Genomic DNA, 22677 nt, shown 5'->3' on the forward strand with positions numbered 1-22677 from the left:
TACTCTGAATAGCAACATTGCTGTCTCCAGACTAAGTGATCTAATGTCTTTTATTTCATGCATTGCCATCATTGCTTGAGTTGCCTTTTCTGTGACATGTTTTGTGAAACAATATGCGCTCGATTGCAGGGTGATGCCTAAATATTTGAAGTCTGATACTATCTTTAATTTTTTATCCTGAATGAAGGTCTCTGCTGAGGCGGGTACTCTCCCTCCTTTCCTATGTATGAGGTACTATCGTGGTATTTATTTCCTTATGTTGGCATAGGAAAACGTGCCAGTTATTCTCTTTGACCTGTACTATTCTATTCTATCTTCTCTTCGCTCTCTGCGCATGTTGGGTTAGGTTAAACGCGGTAACTTTTGATGATTTGATGGACTGATTTTGAAATGAAAAATTAACTTTTGCGGACACATTTAATTTGTCGTTTGTAGAATGGGAGAGGTATATACAATGAGACAATTATTTTTAATATTTTCAATCGTTTAATGGTGTTAATAAAGTAGTAGTTTCTAGAAAGTATATTTCGAAGGCGTTAAAGGAAACCGATGTGTTGTGAAACCCATTTCGTTGGTAATGTAAATAACTCACTATGCTTGTTAACACTGTCGAGTTGTAATTATTTTACTGTTGTTATGTTTTAACGTTTTGGAATGGTAGATATTAGGGTTAAACCGCGTGAAGCCCGAGATTGGGAATTTTAATGCTTCATGCCAAAACCTTGTTGAAAATGCTTTGCTCTGTTGAAAAGGCAAAAACTTAAAAGACTTTGTGTGCTGTGTTTATTCATTTGTCCCAAGTTCATGTTGAGACATTTTATATGCCTAATTTGCTAAACATTGCAACGCGTTCTGAGATAAGTTCTCAAGATGAAGATGCATTATAATTATAGTAATATTTCTTTACTAGTTTTCCACTTCTCGTCAGTTATTAATATTATACGATATTATCTCTTGCAGATTTTTCCTTTGGCAGTGAGACATGAAAAAGTACAGCTATGTTTCCTGTTCGATTGAGTAAGCTAATTAGAGAAGATAGCGATTTGGATCCTAGATCGGTTTGTAAACAAGGAGAAGATGAATTGCTGAATCGTTTGCAGTTAGAGCTGAATGAATTAAGGTCATTTAAATAAACCTACTTCATTACTGTTTATAGCTTAAGGTTATTACAGGATACTAGAATCATTGTGTGTTGACGGTTTTCACTTTACTCGCTACGTTAGATTTAATTATGTTTTGTATTAACCCCTGTTTTCACTGAATATTATTGCAGCGAGTTGTTTATTGTTCCATATGATGATGTAGATATTGTATATTGTGCTGTTTTTATTTCAGTTTTGTCTCTTGTTTTTTCATTTGTTCCTTCATGATGTTTTTTGGCAAATTTTTAGTTTGCATGATATAAATAACTTCAACCCCTGCCCCCTTTTCACTGAAGATGGCTCAAATGAGTAGAAACATGTTTGAATTTGATTACTCCATCTAATGATGGAATTATATGATATATTGAGTTAGGAGGATACACTTAATTTTACCTTTGTAAAGCTTAAGGTTATAATTGAATTGCAATTTATGCATATAATTTTCTGTGAAACATGATCTAATTGATTAACTTGTTGATATTTTTTATGATTAACTTCTCAAAGTGAGTTTATTTTTCCAGTGTTTTAGAAGTTCATCTTGTACATTCCTCGTTTTTTTATTTTAGAGATGTGTATCGCTGACATGCTTTTGCTCCCATTAACTGTAAAGTAAAGGACTCGCCAGATGTATAAGAAGTGGTATATACAGACACTGATGGATAACATATATCAGATATTTCAATATGTGTACTATTTATTCTCTTTATTAGTTTTAGATCTCTGATAAGGCTATTAGCTGCTGTATTTTCGATCTTGTTAGCAAGTAAAATGAAGCTGATGGCTTTAATGATCCTTATGTTGTGTTAAGACAAATACATTAAGTTAAAAAAAAAGTAAGAACATAATGTAACATTTTTCAGTTTTTGTTTCTTTATTTTGCACAAGTAGTCCTATGAGAGGAAATATTCTCTTAGGCACAACTACTGTGACTGAGCCAAAGCTGGCATTTTGTAAGAAAGCTGTGAAGGTGTTGATGTCAGTTTACAATACAGTGTTGCCAGGTTGTAGAATGTGATAAATCCCTTTTGGGTAACCATAAGATTCCTTCTACTTGTAAAAAAAAAAAAATCCTTGCTAAAATTTAAGAAAACCAGAATAATCCTATGGCATTTGTGAATTTAGATAATGTAATTTGAATAAATAAATATTAATAGCATAGTTTTCATAATAAAATAGCACAAGATGAATTAACTCCCCTAGTTTATACCAGCTCTTCACTTTCCTCTACCTGGGTGACTGATAGGTTGTGTATTTCTCCCTCTTTGTTGTCTTGGGAATGCATTAGTTCGTTGAATCAGCTCAGCATGTCCTTGGAAAGTGGATAATCACAACACAATTATGCATTGACTCATTGAGGACAAATATTTCAAATTCTGTATGGGAATCAAAATCTAGCCTAGGCCCATCATCATGACTTTTCATTCCGTTTACCATCATACCATTTTCTGCTGTCCATGTCACAACATTGTCAAGATCTTTTTGTAGTCGCTCACAATCATGAAACTTATTGGTTACTCTATACAGTATAAAGTCATCCACAAAAAGTCCTTTAACTTATTCAACTGTATAAGTCCATACGCATGGGCTCCATGGCTAATGGTCGTGGTCTCTTGTGGAAAACAAATCTATATCTGTACGACGTCATGGGTGACAGCATTGGGAGTTTGAGATTTACACTAATGGCAGATAAAATTAGAAGGGTGATTGGGATTACAAGTGAAATTTTTTTCACCAGCTAAAAATCTCTTACCTTTTGCTATGGCGGGAGGAAATTAGCATTTTTTCTGACTGAAGCAATGCATGCCACAATAGCATTAAAAAACTGTAACTAGGCTTTTGTGAAAGGACTGCTCAAATCAGAAAATAGTACACCTGCAATTGGAGTTTTATTTATCGTGAGTCACACCATTGACTTAATGCCAGCCACCTTGTTTTCCAAGGATCGTCTGCTTGCTGCTTTTCATCAGGACTGCACGCTTCAAGGCTAAATGGGTATCATGCTGGTGTTTTTTACAGGATGCCCTGGGTTCAATTCCCAGTCAGGTTAGGGATTTTCACCTTGATTGGTTAATTGCAGTGGCTTGGAGGCTGGGTGTGTGTGCCGTCTTCATCATTAGAATTCATCATAGGTAGAGCCCCATCCTCACTGACACACAGGTTACGTATACGGTGTCAACTCAGAAGACTGCAGCAGGCCTGTTCGGCAGCCACACGACATATCGGGACTGCAAATCTTTACGTAGCCTACGGTACATCCTGCCTCTTGGGACTGCAGCAGAAATAGGAGAAAATCCAGACTAACAGTGACTACATTTATTTTTTTGGCAGAACTTGAGATAAATAGGAAAAATTGCACTACCTTGCCGCAATTGCTACTCCTGACATTCGTCTGCCATCTGCCAGCATACCCATGCCTTGCTTAGTTTCCTCAGAACAACAGAGGTTCTTGGTGGAACTGCGCACCAAGCCCATCTGCGTAAATGGTTAGGGGAAACTCAATAGTTGCTGGAAAATGGGGATACCATGTGAGGAACTTCCTCCTTGTTCAGAAGGGTGGTTGACATGAAAAGTGCTCAACAGATTTCGCTCAGGTGTTACGAGATGCAGTTCTAACTTGTTGAAGTGGGGGGTTTTTAGAGTAGACTCAGTTATGTGAATGTGGCTCACCAGAGACAATACGTCGCCTTCAACGCAAACTGTACCCATCAACTTGCACCATGCAAAAACTTATGAATGCAACACCGGATCTCTGAAAGTTGTTAATTTGTGGTCTGCAACTATATACAATTGTTCACCCACTATATTTATCGTCCTTGTTAGATTCCTACTGCTGGGCTGAGTGGCTCAGACGGTTGACATACAATAGAGGGAAATTTGATTGATCTACCTTTTTTCAATACATAATCAGTTGAATCAGACGGTTGAGGCACTGGCCTTCCGACTGCAACTTGGCAGGTTCGATCCTGGCTCAGCTGGATCTGGTCATTTAAACTCCAGGAACAGCAGCTGAGTGTACAACTGTGTAAATGAGACTTGAACACGGGAATCAGCCGATGAATTGAACAGTAAGCAAGACATGAACGTTCATATGCATGAAGTGCTCTTATATATTGTATTCATCTTGTACATATATATATATAAGTTAGTTTTAAGTAGAGATATGTTTTATAAACTAATTTGAAGACCTTAAACATACTATTTTAGACATACAATTGCATTGTTGCACATAATGACATATACGCCAGTTCACGTTACGACATGCCCCATTTGGATGTAACCAAATGTTTATTATCATATGGCATTCCTTTGACAATACAGTCTTAAACATAGCTTCATCATATAGGTATGTATGCATGGTTCAGCTGAAGATGACCTTATGTAAGGGGTCAAAACCGGTCCTGTAGCATAATAAGTGCAATAAACAAGTATTAATAGGTGGAAATCCTTTCCTGTTTCTAATTTTGTAATTCGTCAATACGGAAATGAAAATTATAGATTAATGCGGACCGTTAACCTGAGGGCCGACGTGGTTCAAGTGCTAATATTTCTTGAGAACCTAGTAATGCACATGCACAGACTATCTGAGAGAGGATTTTGTTTGGATACGTGTTGTTAATTCTTGTTTTCCATTTCTGGTCCTAATGGAAATGTGTAAGACTGAGTAGTACACATTGCTGAATGATTTTTCATTTTCATGTAAAATAGCCAGGAGATCACTAGGATAGTCTGGCAGCGTGATCGCTTAGCACCACCCAGGGAGTACGTGTAGGTTAAAACCTACGGACGTGAGCAACTCCACTGATCTGCTGTATAGATAGAGGAAAAAGTAGTGCTGAGAGGCATACTGTGAAGCATATCACACAAGAATGCCCACTGAGATGTTCAGTGCAGAAACAAGTGAATTTTTCCTGGCGACGTCACAGGCGATTACCTATGTAAATAATGTAGATATAATTCTGTTGTTTGTTGTACTGTTCATGCATATGCCGTACGATAAATAATAATAGTGTTGAACTCCTATAAATTGCCTAAAAAGACCTGAAAACTAGCAAAAAGGACGTAAAAATGCGATCCAAATTTATTCATAATTTTAGTTTTAATTGCATATTTAATGAATGAATATCTCTTTTTAATACAAAATTCTGGTGCTTGCAACATGCAGTGAAAAAATATGTGAGTGAAATGCTTCTTCCTTCACACATATATTTTTGGATTAGAAAAAAGTACTTGGAGAATTTAGAATGAAAATTTTTTCCATCTAGAATGAATTCAGCGAACCCGCAGTGGACATCCTGGGGAAACAATTTGAGATTAGTATAACTGGAATCATATTTGTTTTAACCATTCTAGGGTTCACAACAGTCAACTTCTCTCCACATCAACGGATGTTAAGGGTTCTTACTTGAAGCTAATGAGATCTTCCTCTTCAAAAACACTCACATCCTTTCAGTATTTCACTTATCTTGCGCCTGGTTTTTTTCAAGCGTTTGCTTCATTTTCTCTTAAAGACTTTTAAGAGGTGAACTAGTGATGATTCGAATTGAGAATGGGCAGAACAAATATAGTCGAAAGAAGGTGAAGTTGCAAAAAGGATGAATAAAACCCACCATTTTCTGGCCTACAACGACCCAGAATACGTTAGGCTATGTACAGATATAAAGTAATGAAAAGGAAAACAATCGAGCAAGCTCATAGAGTTGGTAAATTGTCCAACACCTAAGTAGTCTCAGTAAGATCTCCTTGGGCATTCAGTGGGTCTTAACAGATAAAGTGTAAATGGTGTTAGTCGAAAGAAGTGTAAAACACTAAGAAAGTTTGTTTTCTGGGTAGCTCAGGCAAAGTTTGTTCCTAGCTCATTCCGGTGGTATTGGAAGGTGCTCAAATATGTCAGCTTCATGCTGGTAGATTTACTGGCACGTTAAAGAACTCCTGTGGAACAATATTCGGGCACCTCCGTGTCTTTGAAAACCATAAAAGTAGACAGGATATGGGTGTTTGGGCTTATGACGTGACAAGAAAGCAAGCTGAAGACGACCGAGCTCGATAGCTTCAGTCGCTTAAGTGCGGCCGGTATCCAGTATTCGGGAGATAGTGGGTTCAAACCCCGTTGTCGGCAGCCCTGAAGATGGTTTTCCATGGTTTCCCATTTTCACGCCAGGCAAAAGCTGGGGCTGTACCTCAATTAAGGCTACGACCGCTTCCTTCTCGCTCCTAGCCCTTTCCTATTCCATCGCCACCATAAGACCTATCTGTCGGTGCGACGTGAAGCATCTTGTAAAAAAAAATCTAAGTTAAATGTATGTGATCACAAAAAATTTATGACCCTGTGTCTTTAAATCTAGTTTCCATAAACCAGGCCATTGAGCGAATACAGCTTTAGAATATGGCAAGAATGTTATTCTAAGAAAATACCTGATGTTTTCTCTGGAGATACTTTGCGAAACATAAATGGAGTAAATAAATTGAGTGAATAAAATATTAGAGGCCCAATAATTCGAGCTGCTCGTACAAAAGTTAAGCAGTAAAACTTTGTTTATATGTTTCTTACAATTATGATTTTTGTTTATATACATGAAGAACCCTGCCCATACACCACTACTACAGACTGGCGCTGACTTTTCGGGAGTCCTGCCTTTGCTAATTGAAGTCATACACTTGTCAGATTTATGACATCCTGTTAGAAAAATAACCCCACCAAAGCAACAGCTGTCGCTAAATTGTTATTGCACACAATAGCGCGCGCACCTTGACTGATCTTGAGTGAACCTGCTGAAGATTGTGGCCGTGCAACATTAGTGCCATGGGTCACCACTTGCATCCCAAACATCTAGGCGCGGTGTAACTATCGTTTTGATTCCTTCTTGTGGACTATGTGATCGTGCGGTGCACAAGGCTGCCAACCTGTCTCCTTAGGAACTAGGGACAAGGCTATTGGTGTACATTGTTAGATGCGGCAAAAAGGCTAATGATTTTTTTTTTTTTTCATGCTGTTCGGACAATACGTGCCACGGCCATAGCAAAAAGCCTGTCGAAGGGAGTGTGGCCCTGTGTTCTCATCACAGAGGTTGGCCTGGATGTGCAAAAATAGGTTCTATTTACTTGTGCTCTTATTCTGCGCAGGTTAGTAACGGAGTGTGTTTCTCATCATTGCTGGGAATAACATCGTATACGATTGTGTGTTAGCCAATAGCAATGCTAGTAACTACTCAAGCAATGGAGAATGGGGGCGGGCTGGTGAACATATCTCTCCTCTAAATGGAATTCCATGTAAGATATGCATCATTTCTACTTATAATGTTATAAAGCTTGATTTTCTTAATCCGAGAATTTTAATATTCGTGATAGCATTAGCTCGCATTACCAGAACTCTCCTGTACATGCATCTTATGCCTTTCACCATTCAGTTTACGAGTCGCTGTGATTTAATTGAACACCTTGACAATCCTGTATTGGCCTCGCCGAGCTTCGCATCACCTCTCCGTGGTAGCGTCACGTGACCCTTAGTGGTACTCGTTCTTCATGTATTGAAAGACTGTGACAGGTCAGTGTGGAAAGAAGAGACAAGCACGGGAATGAAAACTCAAAATGTTGTCTTCACTTCCCACACTGACCTCTTGTTTATCCTGTTGAGTGTTCCTGTCTTTCTACTGTATATCTTCTTTAGTTCCTGTTTCCCGTTCTCTCCTAGGTCAGGTTATGAATCTGGGACCTATCGTTGCCTCTCTCTCCTCCACTCTTACCATGCTTCCAATATTTCTTCTTTCTTCTCTATACTTTCCTGTATACATCCACTTTTTTCAAGACCTCCTTCCTGTTAATTGTAATGTAAGTACTTCGGAACGTGGTCTCTGCTTATTCGCATCAAGTGTCCATACCTTTTCAGCTTCTCATTTCTATCTTGTCTAAACTCCCGTCCTCTTTTCTTGTCTTCCCTACTGCCACCTGGACTCTCATCTGCTGCATACATCAGTATTGGTACATAACAGGTCAAATCCTTCCTCATTACCATCTAACTTCAATTTCTTTTATTCTTTCTCTTATTTCACTATCACTCTTCCTCGTTTAATTTATTCTTCCTTCTCTATTTAAAAAAAAAAAAAAAAAAAAAAAAAAAAAAAACACGACCTTCATTTCGGTTCTCCTCTTTCAAATTTTAACTCTTGTCTTGCACCAATTTCGACTACTTCAATCATAACCTAAAAATTTTTCATTTAAAAATAGCGCACTGTGCATATAAGTTTTAATTTTTTTCCGATATTGCGCTTTTTACTACATTTTTTCTTCTCTCTACAATTGTTTTTTCAAGTCAACTGTTTTCCAAGAACTTAGCAGGAGTACAAGTACTCACTCAATTATTCTGATTTGCGTCGTATATTTTTATATACGTACTTAACTTCCCGCAACCGTGACAAATTCTAGACCTTAAAAACATTCTCCACTCTACTTTGGCGTTTGACCGCAGCGCATGACCTTGAATGTGCCGCGCTGATCACCAGGAGCTGGCGGCTTTCTACTACAAATCTATTCGTCTGCGACTTCTAGTTAATTTTTAAACTTCGTATATTAGTTGATAGTGTTGTGACTTTGTGCATACAGAATGTGGTGTCGTGTCTTTGTGCCTATCAAAGTGTGAAACTGACCTCCAATATTCATAAACATTGTACATCTTTTTACGGCTGATGATGACCTGGACTAAGGTCGAAACCGGTCCCATTTAAATAGGAATGTGATTACTGCATTTCCTTCTTTTAAGTATTGAATAGGTTGAACCTCCTTTTCAATTATTTAATTTTTAACATCTGTGTACTCTGGGAGAAATCATTTGCTTGTACTTTTTCCAATCCCCACAGTTATCTTCTGTGATTATTCTTCCCAAGTATTTGAGACTTTTCACAACCTGTATTGGTTTTCCACTTAACTTCTGTGTTCCCCTTTCTTCCTTCCTTCCTACCTTCCTGTTGTAATCATTACTGTTTTACTTTTCTGTACGCTTATTGTCATTTCAACCTCTTCTAACACGGTTTCATATATAAAAATTTTTAATGGACTGGATACTGTATCCTTGATTTATGTTATTACAGGAGTCCAACATGGAAGAAGTTGAAGACTACTCTGGAAGCAGAAGCCATCTCCAAGGTTCACATAAAGAGAATTCTCAATGAATTCTACAGTTTAGCTGACGAATTTGCAGGTTTGTTGATCATTTGGACATAAACATATGAATCATTAGGTTCTTAAGGCTTCATTCAGAAATTGTAATGTACACTATACTCCACACGGCTTTACTTCTAAATTCTAAATTGACGTATCGCCTTACTACTGTTGCCATCGCGGTACTGCCGCGAGAACGGCTGATGCAATATGACCCTGATAAACAGCCCTTGTAAAATGTAATACCGTACTCAGAAAAGCTAATGAATCTTGATTGGAAACAAATTCACAAGAACTACACATACTGACAACATCCGACACAATACATTAGTAAGAATTAAAGAGAACGAGGAAATAACACATCACTCGCCACTTATGACTGGCACAGGAAGGAGGTTATGGCTTACGAAGGAAACGCTCCACTGATCTGAGTCGCTTCCTTGCCACTTGTCTTGCCTGAACTACACTGAGACATACTAAACACACACACACACGAATTAAGTACACTAACCAGTACATGTACATAAATAAAACTACAACTTTTTTATACACCGAGCTATTAAACCTGTGTTGTACTAACTTAAGCTATGCTAAACTGTACTATACTAGAGAGATTAAGACTAATATGAAAAACACTAATTACTGAAGAAGAAACATGCAAAAGATCGCAAACCGTACCGAATACCACACACACACTGGGCGAGATATGTTAACCACGTGGTGAATGTAAATATTAGAGTTAAAAGTTAGAAACTTCATTATGTTCCATATTGAACTGGGATTACAATAAATTGAAAATGTTAAGGATCCACTTTTTCAATACAATGACAATTTATTGATGAGTTAGATCACATGTCGTTTATACAGGATTGGTACTAGTTTCGATCATTGCGTGACATCAGCCAGTGAATCAATTGAGCAAATCACAACTAATCAAAAAACAGTATAAAACACATGACAGCACCTACAATGACAAATGTTAAATTCTAACAAGTAAAAATTGTGGTACAATAAGATGAGAGTATGGTGCGTCTGACCATAAAGTAAAATTCTATAAAATCTGAGAAGGTAACTCAGTTGTTAAGTCTTGATACACAAGAAAATAGTCCAGTTTAAGGCGTATAGATCATAGGGTGTATCTTTAGTCTTGTTAAAAAAACTGCAAAACCTGTGTTATCAGAGGTCAGACGCACCATACTCTCATCATCTTGTACCACAATTTTAACTTGTTACAATTTGTCATTGATTGAAAAGGTGGATCCTTAACATTTTCAATTTACTGTAATATTAGAGTTGGCAACTAGGATTCGAGATCGCACTCTGCCGATATGAATGGCTGCTTGGGAATGGTTGGATATCTTATATTTCAGTGCATAACCTCAAGACAGAGCTGAAATCGGCCAAAACTTCAATTTAGAAGTAAAGCAGTACGGAGTATAGTAAAACTGTTAATATAAAACAACCCTAAATTTTGGGAAGAAGACATTTTATCATCATCATCATTTATTGCTCTTTACAGGCCGTTAAGACCCACAGGAGGGGATAAAGAAAAAGTACCACATATAAAATTTTCTTCTTCCTAGTGTTTTTCCCGCTGGTGCAGGATCCGCTGTTCTAATTTTGGCTCACCATTTTGCATGATCTTAGGCATCCTGTAGTCTTAAGTTGAGAGTCTTCATATCACCATTTACTGTATCATGCCAGTGCTGCTTTGGACATCCGTGTGGTCGTTGCCCAGTAATTTCATAGGTGTGTGTGAAATTGGCAGCTGTTCTAGGTCCAGCGTGCAGGACGTGACAATACCAGACGTTTTTCCCGTGGCTTCTAAGTGATGGGTGCTGGTGGATGGTCTTTTTTGACATGATGAAGGAGTGTGATGCCCTTCGACCAATGGAGCATACGCATTTCCATAATGTGTAATTGGCACTCTGTAGCTTTGTCAGTTTGTCGACATTCAACGCCACGTAAAGCAACAGGACGAACTATCATGCGGTATATTTTGGACTTCAGATATAGTGGCATCCTTCTGTCACAGAGTACGCCTGTGACTTCCCTCCATCTCATCGATGTTGCCCTTATCCTACTTCGCACTTCGTCATGTATCCCATCATCAGTCTGTAGACGAGATCCTAGAAACGTGAAGCTTACGGTCTTCATTAAGGTCTCTTCTCCATCAACTTGAATTGAGCCGTTGCTTGGGATGGTTTCCACGTATTCAGTCTTTTTGTTCAGGGAGAGACAACTATTCCAATCTTCAATCTGTCGCTGCAGTTCTCGGCTAGTGTGACATCATCTTCATATAAGAGAGCCCAAGGGACGCTCCTCTGCAGGTCCTGTGTGATTGTGTTCCTGACGAGAACAATGAGCAATGGGGACAGTCTTGGTGTACACTGACTTTCACCGGGAAGCTCTCCGAGATGCCGACAGTGCAATGTGTTCGTGTATAGCATCATGATCCAATTGATGAGCATTTCTGGTACACCATGGTCATGACGTGCATACCAGATCACATGATGTGGAACACGGTCAAAAGCCTTCTCAAGATCAAGGAAGACAATATGCAGAGGCTGTTGTTTCTCTCGGTGCTTTTCAATGAGCATTCTGGCAGCGAAAGTGGCATCGGTTGTTCCAACACCCTGGACGAAGTCGCACTTGTTGGTACCGAAGCTGACGATGTCAGGCAGTCTTCGATCGAGGATTCTCTCAAAAATCTTCATTGTGTGCGACAGGAGGCAAATTGAACGGTAATTTGCACATTCTGCTGGGTCACCTTTTTGCTTTAAGATAGGCACAGTGATGCTTCTAGCCCAATCACTGGGAACAGGGCCAGAGTCAACTGTGGCATTGAAAAAGTTGTTCAGCCAGTTAATCACAGGTTCTTTTAATTCCTGCAACTTCCAGAAGTGTACCGGCAGTTCATTGGTCCTGGCGCTTTTTGGTTCTTCATATTTCTGATGGCGCTGGTATGATGTATAAGATAGGACCTGCCGTTGGATTACTTTCTGAAATAGGATGTGGGAACTCAGTGTTGGAAATCTCATCAAATGCCAACGTTTGAGAATGTCCTGTTTGTCCTGTAATCGCTGACCATTTTTGCTTTTCATGCGCAAATAGTACTCAATATCATGTGCTAACTTTGTTCTAGCTTTGTTCAGCTGGAAGATAGTTTTCTCTCCTTCCTTTGAGTCCAGTGTTGTATACAGGTCGTTATAGTGGCTGCGCCTAGCTTCAGTGACAGCTTTCTTAGCCTCACATTTGGCTATGACATATTTTTCCCTGTTCTCTGAAGTCTTTTGTGAAACCCAGTTTCTATATGCCTTCTTCTTTTCATGCACCTTTTCTTGGACTTTGTCAGTCCATAACCACGTTTGCTTGTCAATACGGTGGGAACTAGGTTTAGTTGTACCCAAGATTGCGGTGGTGGTTGTAATGACAGATTTGCAGAACGTGGTCTGTGTGTTGTCAGCTGCATTCAGGTCGATGGGAGGAAAATTTACACTGCCTGTTAGGGTCTCCTTTTCGTCTTTAAGCTTTGACCACTTGATCTTTCTGGGGCTTTTATCCCTCCACCTCTATGATGTTTACAGATCCTTAAGTCTGCTACGAACAGCTGATGTTGAGGGGCTGCACAATTAGATGGTGTGATCTTCACATCCGATACTAGTCGGAGATCATGGCGTCGAACAAGGATAAAGTCAATTTGGCTGCTATAGTCACCACTAGTTTAAGGGATGAGGTGGTTGATGCGCTTTTTGAAAACTTGTTACCAATATCCAAGTCATTTGCCTTAGCAAAGTCCAAATTTTGAGTTCCATCATTTTGGATATTGTAGCCATTACCACCATGGCAGTTATAACCATCCTTGGTGTGACCAACATGCCTATTAAGATCACCACAAAGATGTAGAAACTCATCTTGAGGACATGCTAAAATGTCTTGTGACTCCTGCCAAAACTCTTTCTTTTCTACGTCACCACAGCCACATTGTGGCACATTTGCAGAGAAGATACAGTGTCGATTGTAATTGGCATAACACGGTCTGAATAGCGCTGAACCTCGGCAACTCAATCTCGCAGGCTGGCGCAAACGATGATGGCAACACCATTCCTGTTGGATGTACATAAACAACCCTATAAAATATCTTACAAAAATATTTATCAAGCACATAGCGGGTAACAAAGTTGCAGAGAGATATCTAGTACAGATATTAGCCCATCACTGTCTTTCTCTCAGATCTTCTTCCTGACCATCGGTTCCATCTGTTCCAAAGCTGCCATCGCGCTATCTTTCCACCCTGATCTTGGGTGTCCTCTTGGCTGTTCCTCGTCTGGTTGAGAGAGATTTACTCGATATGGAAGGGATCCATCTAGATGACATCCGAACCCATGCAGTCTCCTCCTACCGATATCTGGCTTTTGGTCTTCATTTCCATCTTGTTTGTGTGATGTTCCAAACAAGGCTTGAAGGCACAAATTCTCTCCTGAGTTGTGGGTGGAATCTCCCATGTTTCACAACCGTACATAAGTACCAGGTGTACCAATGCCAAGTATACGCGACTTGAATAGGTTGTTCAGGTTTGTGTTTGTAATAACAATTCTGTCTTACCTCCGCTGAACTGTACTGAGCCAAAGTACTGAAGTTCTGGGACTCTTTCAAAATTGTGTTCATCAACACTAATGGAACATAGGAGGGTCTGGCGACTTAGTTTTTTCATCGTTCACCACTAACCCAACTTCCTGTCCGGCCCCGCGGTGTAGGGGGCAACGCGTCCGCCTGTCACCCGGCGGCCCCGGGTTTGATTGGGTCAGGGTTTTTTAATTGTAATGGTTAATATCCCTGGCCTGAGACTGGGTGTTTGTGTCGTCCTTAATGTTCCTTTCCTCACATACAACACTCTACACTTCCGCAATTACACTTACTGTACACACCTGTTCCTCTCATATTGGTGAAAGTAGTGGCAAAAGATCTCCAGAGGTCGACGCCATGAACAGATATCATTAAAAAGAAAAAAGCCAACTTCCTTGACACTGTGTAGTTATCTTGCTCTGGCATGTCGCCTGTACTGTGATCACATAATCTGCAGAGGCCAACATCTCCTTCTCCGTTGCGATGGCTATCACGGCTGGATTAAGCAGTTTTGGCACCAATGGATCACCTTATCTTAATCCATTATGATCACTGAAGGGTGTCAATTGTTGGTTTCCAAACCATACTTGGAAAATTGATTTGGAATTAGCGATTAGTTGAATATATTTCAGAGTTGATGGACTAAATCTCACTGTGCAGAGTGAAATCAACTCGTAGCAGTTATACTTGAGTGCGAACCCTAATGTGCTGGCGTGGAAGCAAGAAACTGTCCACCACAATTGAACATGGTAGATGTGCAGGAAAACATTGACATATTGTCAAGGGATATCCTCTTTCTTCCTCTACGCTGGGTGTGGTTGTATACGAGCCTCCTCCAGTTTGTCCTGTCCAAGAGCTGGTAGGATGCTAAAGAAGAACCCTTGAAGGTTGTGCAATTACTGAGAAACCTCATAAACCAATGGTGGTGCCATAACGAGGTGAGGTAGAACGATGACAGCCAGATACACACTTTATTGGAAGCTACCTTTTGCTATGGCCTGTGCCAAGAAATACGGTAGTAAGAGCCTATTAATGACATTATTGAGGTAACTAAACAAGGCAGTGTTAATATAAATCAATCAGTCACTACTGATCTGCATTTAGGGCAGTCGCCCAGGTGACAGATTCCCTATCTGTTGTTTTCCTAGCCTTTTCCTAAACGATTTCAAAGAAATTAGAGATTTATTGAAAATCTCCCTTGGTAAATAATTCCAATCCCTAACTCCCCTTCCTATAAATGAATATTTGCCCCAGTTTGTCCTCTTGAATTCCAACTTTATCTTCATATTGTGATCTTTCCTACTTTTATAAACGCCACTCAGAGTTATTCATCTACTAATGTCATTCCACGCCATCTCTCCGCTGACAGCTCGGAACATACCACTTAGTTACGAGTAACTATTCTCATTTTGGTTCCGTATTGAAGTTGACGTATGTCTCAAATATTATTACAATATTTATAAGTCCACCTGTTCAATACAATATAATCCACTATTTCATATGGTTAAAATTTATACATAATACATAAAAGTCAATGGTACATGTTTCACCCTCCTTTACGGGCATCATCAGCCTATATCAATCTTAAAAATAATACATATGGAGTCTTTCCAATCTTATAAATTACAGGGTAAGATGTTGAACAATGATTTCGTAAAACATTATACAATAACATGTAAAACAACGATATTGCACCAAAGTGTGTTAAATTAACAGTTTTTGAAGATTAAAATGTGGTTAAGCATGAATATTTGTTATATATTATTAAGACTGTGACGGCCTTGAGTGTAAGCACAATCATCAAAGGGGGATGTTTCTTCCATTCCCATAGTATGAATCCAAGATGGTAAAATCACTGTCAGTTATTTAAAACAGAAGTGTGAATGTAATAAATATGTTAAAATGTATACGGTTGATATATCTGAAAGTAGAAAAGAAAATGGAACTTCTTGTGGAGTTGTTGCTAATGATAAAATGTTATGTCGAAGCTAGCGGATGTCAGTAATTATGTTGGTATGGTGATCAATTGGATCCAAAAGACGGTCAAGTGGGTGTTATAACCCCGTTGAAACATTTGTTGGAAAAAAATGATCGAGTTTTTTCGTACGGTGCGTATTAAGTTGCGTTGCTGGAACAGCCCGACGTACTTAATACGTATGTCTCAAATATTATTACAATATTATAAGTCCACCTGTTCAATACAATACAATATGATCCACTATTTCATATGGTCAAATTTTTTTTAAATACATAATACATTAAAGTCAAAGGTACATGTTTCACCCTCCTTACGGGCATCATCAGCCTATATCAATCTTAAAAATAATACAAAAGAGACATTCTAATCTTATAAATTATAGGTTAAAATGTTGAAAAATGATTTCGTAAAACATTATACAATAACATCTAAAACAACGATAATGCACCGAAGTATGTTAAAAGAGAGTGAATTAACAGTTTTGAAGATGAAAACGTGATTAAACATGAAATTTTGAGAGTTTAAAACTAAAATGGATCCTTTTTTTTATAATATCATTAAGACTGTGATGGTCTTGAGTGTAAACACAATCATCAAAGGGGGGTGTTTCTTCAATTCCCAAGTTTGAATCCAAGATGGTAAAATCACTGTCAGTTATTTAAAACGGAAGTGTGAACGTAATAAACATGTTAAAATGTATATGGTTGGGATATCTGAAAGTCGAAAAGAAAATGGAACTTCTAGTAGAGGCGTTGCTATTGATAAAACGTATGTCAAAGCTAGCGGAGTTCAGAAATTATGTGGTAGTCGATGGATCTAAAAGATAGTCAAGTTGATGTTATAATTCCGTTGAAACATTTGTTGGAAGAAATAATCAGGATTTTCTGAAACAAAATGTAGAAGAAAGTTGGTGAATAATACCGTACTGTACAAGAGACTTCCCGTACGTCGAAGATGTCTAATGCGGTACTTACTCGTACGGTGCGTACTTGTACTTAATACGTTGCGTTGCTGGAACAGCCCGACGTTCTTAATATGCACCGTACGAAAAAACTCGGATCATTTTTTCCAACAAATGTTTCAACTGGGTTATAACACCCACTTGACCGTCTTTTGGATCCAATTGATCACCATGCCAACATAATTACTGACATCCGCTAGCTTTGACATAACATTTTATCATTAGCAACGCCTCCACAAGAAGTTCCATTTTCTTTTCTACTTTCAGATATATCAACCGTATACATTTTAACATATTTATTACGTTCACACTTCTGTTTTAAATAACTGACAGTGATTTTTACCATCTTGGATTCATACTATGGGAATGGAAGAAACATCCCCCTTTGATGATTGTGCTTACACTCAAGGCCGTCACAGTCTTAATGATATATAACAAAGGATCCGTTTTAAACTCTCAAATATTCATGCTTAACCACGTTTTAATCTTCAAAAACTGTTAATTTACTGTTAATTTAACACACTTTGGTGCAATATCGTTGTTTTAGATGTTATTGTATAATGTTTTACGAAATCATTGTTCAACATTTTACCCTGTAATTTATAAGATTGGAAAGACTCCATATGTATTATTTTTAAGATTGATATAGGCTGATGATGCCCGTAAAGGAGGGTGAAACATGTACCATTGACTTTTATGTATTATGTATACATTTTAACCATATGAAATAGTGGATAATATTGTATTGTATTGAACAGGTGGACTTATAAATATTGTAATAATATTTGAGACATACCACTTAGTCGAGCAGCTCTCCTTCTTTCTCTCAATTCTTCCCAGCCCAAACTTTGCAACATTTTTGTAACACTACTCTGTCGGAAATCACCCAGAACAAATCGAGCTGCTTTTCTTTGGATTTTGTCCAGTTCTTGAATCAGGTAATCCTGGTGAGGGTCCCATATACTGGAACCATACTCTAGTTGGGGTCTTACCAGAGACTTATATGCCCTCTCCTTTACATCCTTACTACAACCCCTATACACCCTCATAACCATGTGCAGAGATCTGTACCCTTTATTAACAATCATATTTGTGTGATTACCCCAATGAAGATCTTTCCTTATATTAACACATATGTACTTACAATGATCCCCAAAAGGATCTTTCACCCTATCAATGCAGTAATTAATACTGAGAGGTCTTTTCCTATTTGTGAAACTCACAACCTGACTTTTAACCCCGTTTATCAACATACCATTGCCTGCTGTCCATCTCACAACATTTTCGAGGGCACGTTGCAGTTGCTCACAATCTTGTAACTTATTTATTACTCTATAGAGAATAACATCATCTGCAAAAGGCCTTACCTCTGATTCCACTCTTTTACTCATATCATTGATAAATATAAGAAAACATAAAGGTCCAATAATACTGCCTTGAGGAATTCACCTCTTTAATTATTACAGGGTCAGATAAAGCTTCACCTACTCTAATTCTCTGAGATCTATTTTCTAGAATTATAGCCACCCATTCAGTCACTCTTTTTCAAGTCCAATTGCACTCATTTTTGCCAGTAGTCTCCCATGATCCACCGTATCAAAAGCTTTAGACAGGTCAATCGCGATACAGTCCATTTGACCCCCTGAATCCAAGATATCTGCTAAATCTTGCTGGAATCCTACAAGTTGGGCTTCAGTGGAATAACCTTTCCTAAAACCAAACTGCCTTCTATCGAACCAGTTATTAGTTTCACAAACAGGACTGATATAATCAGAAAGAATGCTTTCCCAAAGCTTACATACAATGCATGTCGAACTGACTGGACTGTAATTTGCAGCTTTATGTCTATCACCCTTTCCTTTATACACAGGGGCTACTATAGCAACTCTCCATTCATCTGGTATAGCTCCTCCGACCAAATAATAATCAAATAAGTACTTCAGATATGGTACTATATCCTGACCCATTATCTTTAGTATATCCCAGAAATCTTATCAATTCCAGCCGCTTTTCTAGTTTTCAAATTTTGTATCTTATTGTAAATGTCATTGTTATAAAATGTAAATTTTAATACTTCTTTAGTATTAAGTCTCCTCCTCTATCTGGACATTATCTTTGTAACCAACAATCTTTACATACTGCTGACTGAATACTTCTGCCTTTTGAAGATCCTCACATACACACTCCCCTTGTTCATTAATTATTCCTGGAATGTCCTTCTTGGAACCTGTTTCTGCCTTAAAATACCTATACATACCCTTCCATTTTTCACTAAAATTTGTATGACTGCCAATTATGCTTGCCATCATGTTATCCTTAGCTGCCTTCTTTGCTAGATTCAATTTTCTAGTAAGTTCCTTCAATTTCTCCTTACTTCCACAGCCATTTCTAACTCTATTTCTTTCCAGTCTGCACCTCCTTCTTAGTCTCTTTATTTCTCTATTATAATAAGGTGGGTCTTTACCATTCCTTACCACCCTTAAAGGTACAAACCTGTTTTCGCATTCCTCAACAATTTCTTTAAACCCATCCCAGAGTCTATTTACATTCTTATTTACCGTTTTCCACTGATCATAGTTACTTTTTAGAAGCTGCCTCATGCCTGCTTTATCAGCCATATGGTACTGCCTAATAGTCCTACTTTTAAGACCTTCCTTTCTATCACATTTATTTTTAACTACGACAAAAACAGCTTCATGATCTCTAATACCATCTATTACTTCAGTTTCTCTATAGAGCTCATCTGGTTTTATCAGCACCACATCCAGGATATTTGTCCCTCTGGTTGGTTCCATCACTTTCTGAATCAGCTGTCCTTCCCATATTAACTTATTTGCCATTTGTTGGTCATGCTTCCTGTCGTTCGCATTTCCTTCCCAATTGACATCTGGTAAATTCAGATCTCCTGCTACAATCACATTTCTTTCCTTGTCGTTTCCTACATAGCTGATTATCTTATCAAATAATTCTGAATCCGTGTCAGTGCTACCCTTTCCCGGTCTGTACACTCCAAATATATCAAGTTGCCTATTATCTTTAGAAATGAGCCTTACACCTAGAATTTCATGTGTCTCATCTTTAACTTTTTTGTAGCTTACAAATTCTTCTTTCACCAGAATGAATAGTCTCCCACCATTCCTATCCTATCTCTACGATACACACTCCTGTTCCGTGAGAAAATTTCTGCATCCTTTATATCATTTCTCAGCCATGATTCAACTCCTATTACAATATCTGGTAAATAAATATTTATTAAATTACTCAATTCTATTCCTTTCGTTACAATACTTCTACAGTTCAACACTAACAATTTTATGTCATTCCTACTTGATTTCCAGTTCCCTGTTCCCTATCACCGCTCCCTAGGCCACCCCGTTTCCCTGAATGTACCTCCCTATTACCCTTCCAAACAAATTTCCTAACTTATACGTACCACTGCGGTATAAGTGAAGCCCTCTGAGCGCAGATCCCTATCTCCTACCCATCCATTAGGATCTAGAAATTTCACTCCCAGTTTCCCACATACCCACTCCATAGTCTCATTTAAATCCCCAATCACCCTCCAGTCAGTATCCCTCCTACACAGTATTCCACTAATAACAATCTCCGCTTTCATAAACTTCACCCGTGCTGCATTTACCAGATCCCACACATCTCCAACTATGTTGGTACTTATATCAGCTTGCCTTACGTTGTTGGTACCAATGTGAAACACTACCACCTTCTCCTTCCCCTCCTCCCTCTCTTGTACTTTCTTCAACATCTGCCTCAACTTAATTCCTGGGTAACATTCTACCCTGGTTCCCTTTCCTCCACACATTTTCGCCACGTGTCTAACGATGGAATCTCCCATGACCAGAGCCTCAACCCTACCCACCTCATTTGATCCCCTCCCCTCCTGGTCAGCTCTATCTTTCCTGATAGCTGCAGAAGCTACTTCCTCCTCCCTTTTCTCCTTCCCATGACCCTGTTCCACCTGTCTTTTCCTATCCTCTACTCTACATTTTTCTTTCCTATCTTTTCCCTTCCTCCTACTTCCACACATCACAGCAACAGTTCCCTGTCCCTCATCTTCCCTCTGTTGTTCTACCTGGAGTGGCTCGTACCGAATACTCACAGACACCTGTCCTGAATTCTGATCCTGAATAGAGCCCTTAGCCTGCAATCTCCTCCCCCCTAGAACAGTAGACCACCTCTCTTCTACAGTTCCCCCCTTTCCTTCCCATCCCTCTTGTACACCTACTGTAACCTGTACATTGTTTGAGGGAGTCCTATCTTCCTTCCTGTCTACTGTGAGAATGCTAATTATCTCTCTCAAACTCTCCAACTCCACCCTCATACTCCTCATGTAATCAAAATGTTTGTGCTAGCTCACGAAACTTAGTCGCCGAGGTCCATCGTTACTCTCACTGTAACATCCTGCAGGCTGTAGCTATTTGACACAAACATGATGAGAAAGAGCCGTTTTATCACGAAGTGCAAGATCGTATCACACTGTGCTTCCAAGTGATCTACTTTTGTACTGAAGATGGCAACTTCCTTCACTTCCTGCTTGGTTTGCCTTTGTCCTTTCCATAGACTAAACCTTCCTCAATAAATTTGTTGAGTGCTTCTTAAGATTAGTCCTCACCTAGCAAAGTCTTTAGAACATATAACAGTCTTGTTTTTTTCTTTGTTTATGAAACATCACCACTATAATTTCTCTACTCCTGCAAGATGGGTACGGTACTCTTCCAGACTTGCTTTTCCCAATTGTCTCTAAGCCTTCCTCGTGGGGCATTCTGAATAACATGCATTCTTGGGGACCACACTACTTTGGGCTAGCCAGTTTTAAAGTATCCATACCAAGGTGGTGGCAAATCTCCTTGTTCTGTATTTTGTCTCTTCCTGTTATCTATATACAACATCGTAGGAACGATTGTCCGATGCTGCCCTGATAACTGCTTCAAGTCTGTAGGTCAAGTTTTTATACCGGGTGAAAAGAACCATTCCACACGAGGTAATAGTACTAGACACTGTTGATGATTGCACCCATTTGAAGATAAATTTTTTCAGGTTTCCTGCTCATAACAAAACCACTATTTCTTTTCTGCTCATATTTAGCCATATTTTATAAACTCTCTCTTGCTAAGATCTAACTTCACAAATACTTCAACTTCAGTTTCATCCCACAACATGATATCATTGGCATTTTGTCTGTTTTATATATTAACCGTGTTCTTAAGAAGTCTTGTTTGTTGTAGTGTCTGCGGGTCAGCCTGCCAGCGAGACTGCAACCATTTTGTTTCACCTGTACTTCCGTAAGATGAAGTTGAAGAACAAGAAGAGTGTCCATTTGATTGAAAACTATTTGTTTGGAGCGGACTCCAGTGTCATTTCCCACCGAGCGACCAAGGTGAGAATCAGTGGGTTCATATAGAGTTGGCCTACCTAATTAATGGAATTTAGGAGGACTTAAAAGTAGGAACGAGAGTTCATTCTGTATGCTAATTATTATTATTATTATTATTCCTTTATTAGAACAATAAACTGGATTGTCATAAAACAGCAAGAATACCGTATAATCGCGAATACCACCCACACTTTTCCCCCCAAAATATTGGTTTTAAATCTTGGGTGCGGGTCGTATTCAAGATGTTCATTCTCGTAAATATTTACTACGTTTACATGACTTACTTGACTTAATTCCTGTTGTTCCTTGTGGAACATAAGGCATCAACAAAGCATCTCCATTCGATCCTGTTGCCAGCCAACCTCTTAACCTCTCTCCAGGTTTTGCCTTCTTCCATTGCCTCCATGTGTACAGATCTTTGCCACGT

The 22677-nt window shown here is 38.8% G+C and overlaps 1 protein-coding gene across 2 annotated transcripts in view; it reads left to right on the plus strand.

Annotated features, from left to right (window-relative positions):
• The first annotated feature begins 352 nt into the window (after positions 1 to 352).
• Positions 353 to 22677, plus strand: part of LOC136884195 (uncharacterized) — a 114690-nt gene continuing 92365 nt past the window's right edge. The window contains exons 1-4 of one of the 2 annotated variants that reach the window (XM_067156237.2): positions 353 to 574; positions 961 to 1120; positions 9224 to 9333; positions 22102 to 22253. In XM_067156237.2, the coding sequence (XP_067012338.2) occupies positions 999 to 1120; positions 9224 to 9333; positions 22102 to 22253 (384 nt within the window). In that variant the 5' untranslated portion in view covers positions 353 to 574; positions 961 to 998. Of the gene's footprint in view, positions 1121 to 9223; positions 9334 to 22101; positions 22254 to 22677 lie in introns of both variants that reach the window. The other variant, XM_067156238.2, reaches the window with a different exon arrangement.

The sequence above is a fragment of the Anabrus simplex genome, chromosome 12 (genome assembly GCF_040414725.1).
Source record: "Anabrus simplex isolate iqAnaSimp1 chromosome 12, ASM4041472v1, whole genome shotgun sequence".
Lineage (NCBI taxonomy): Eukaryota > Metazoa > Arthropoda > Insecta > Orthoptera > Tettigoniidae > Anabrus > Anabrus simplex.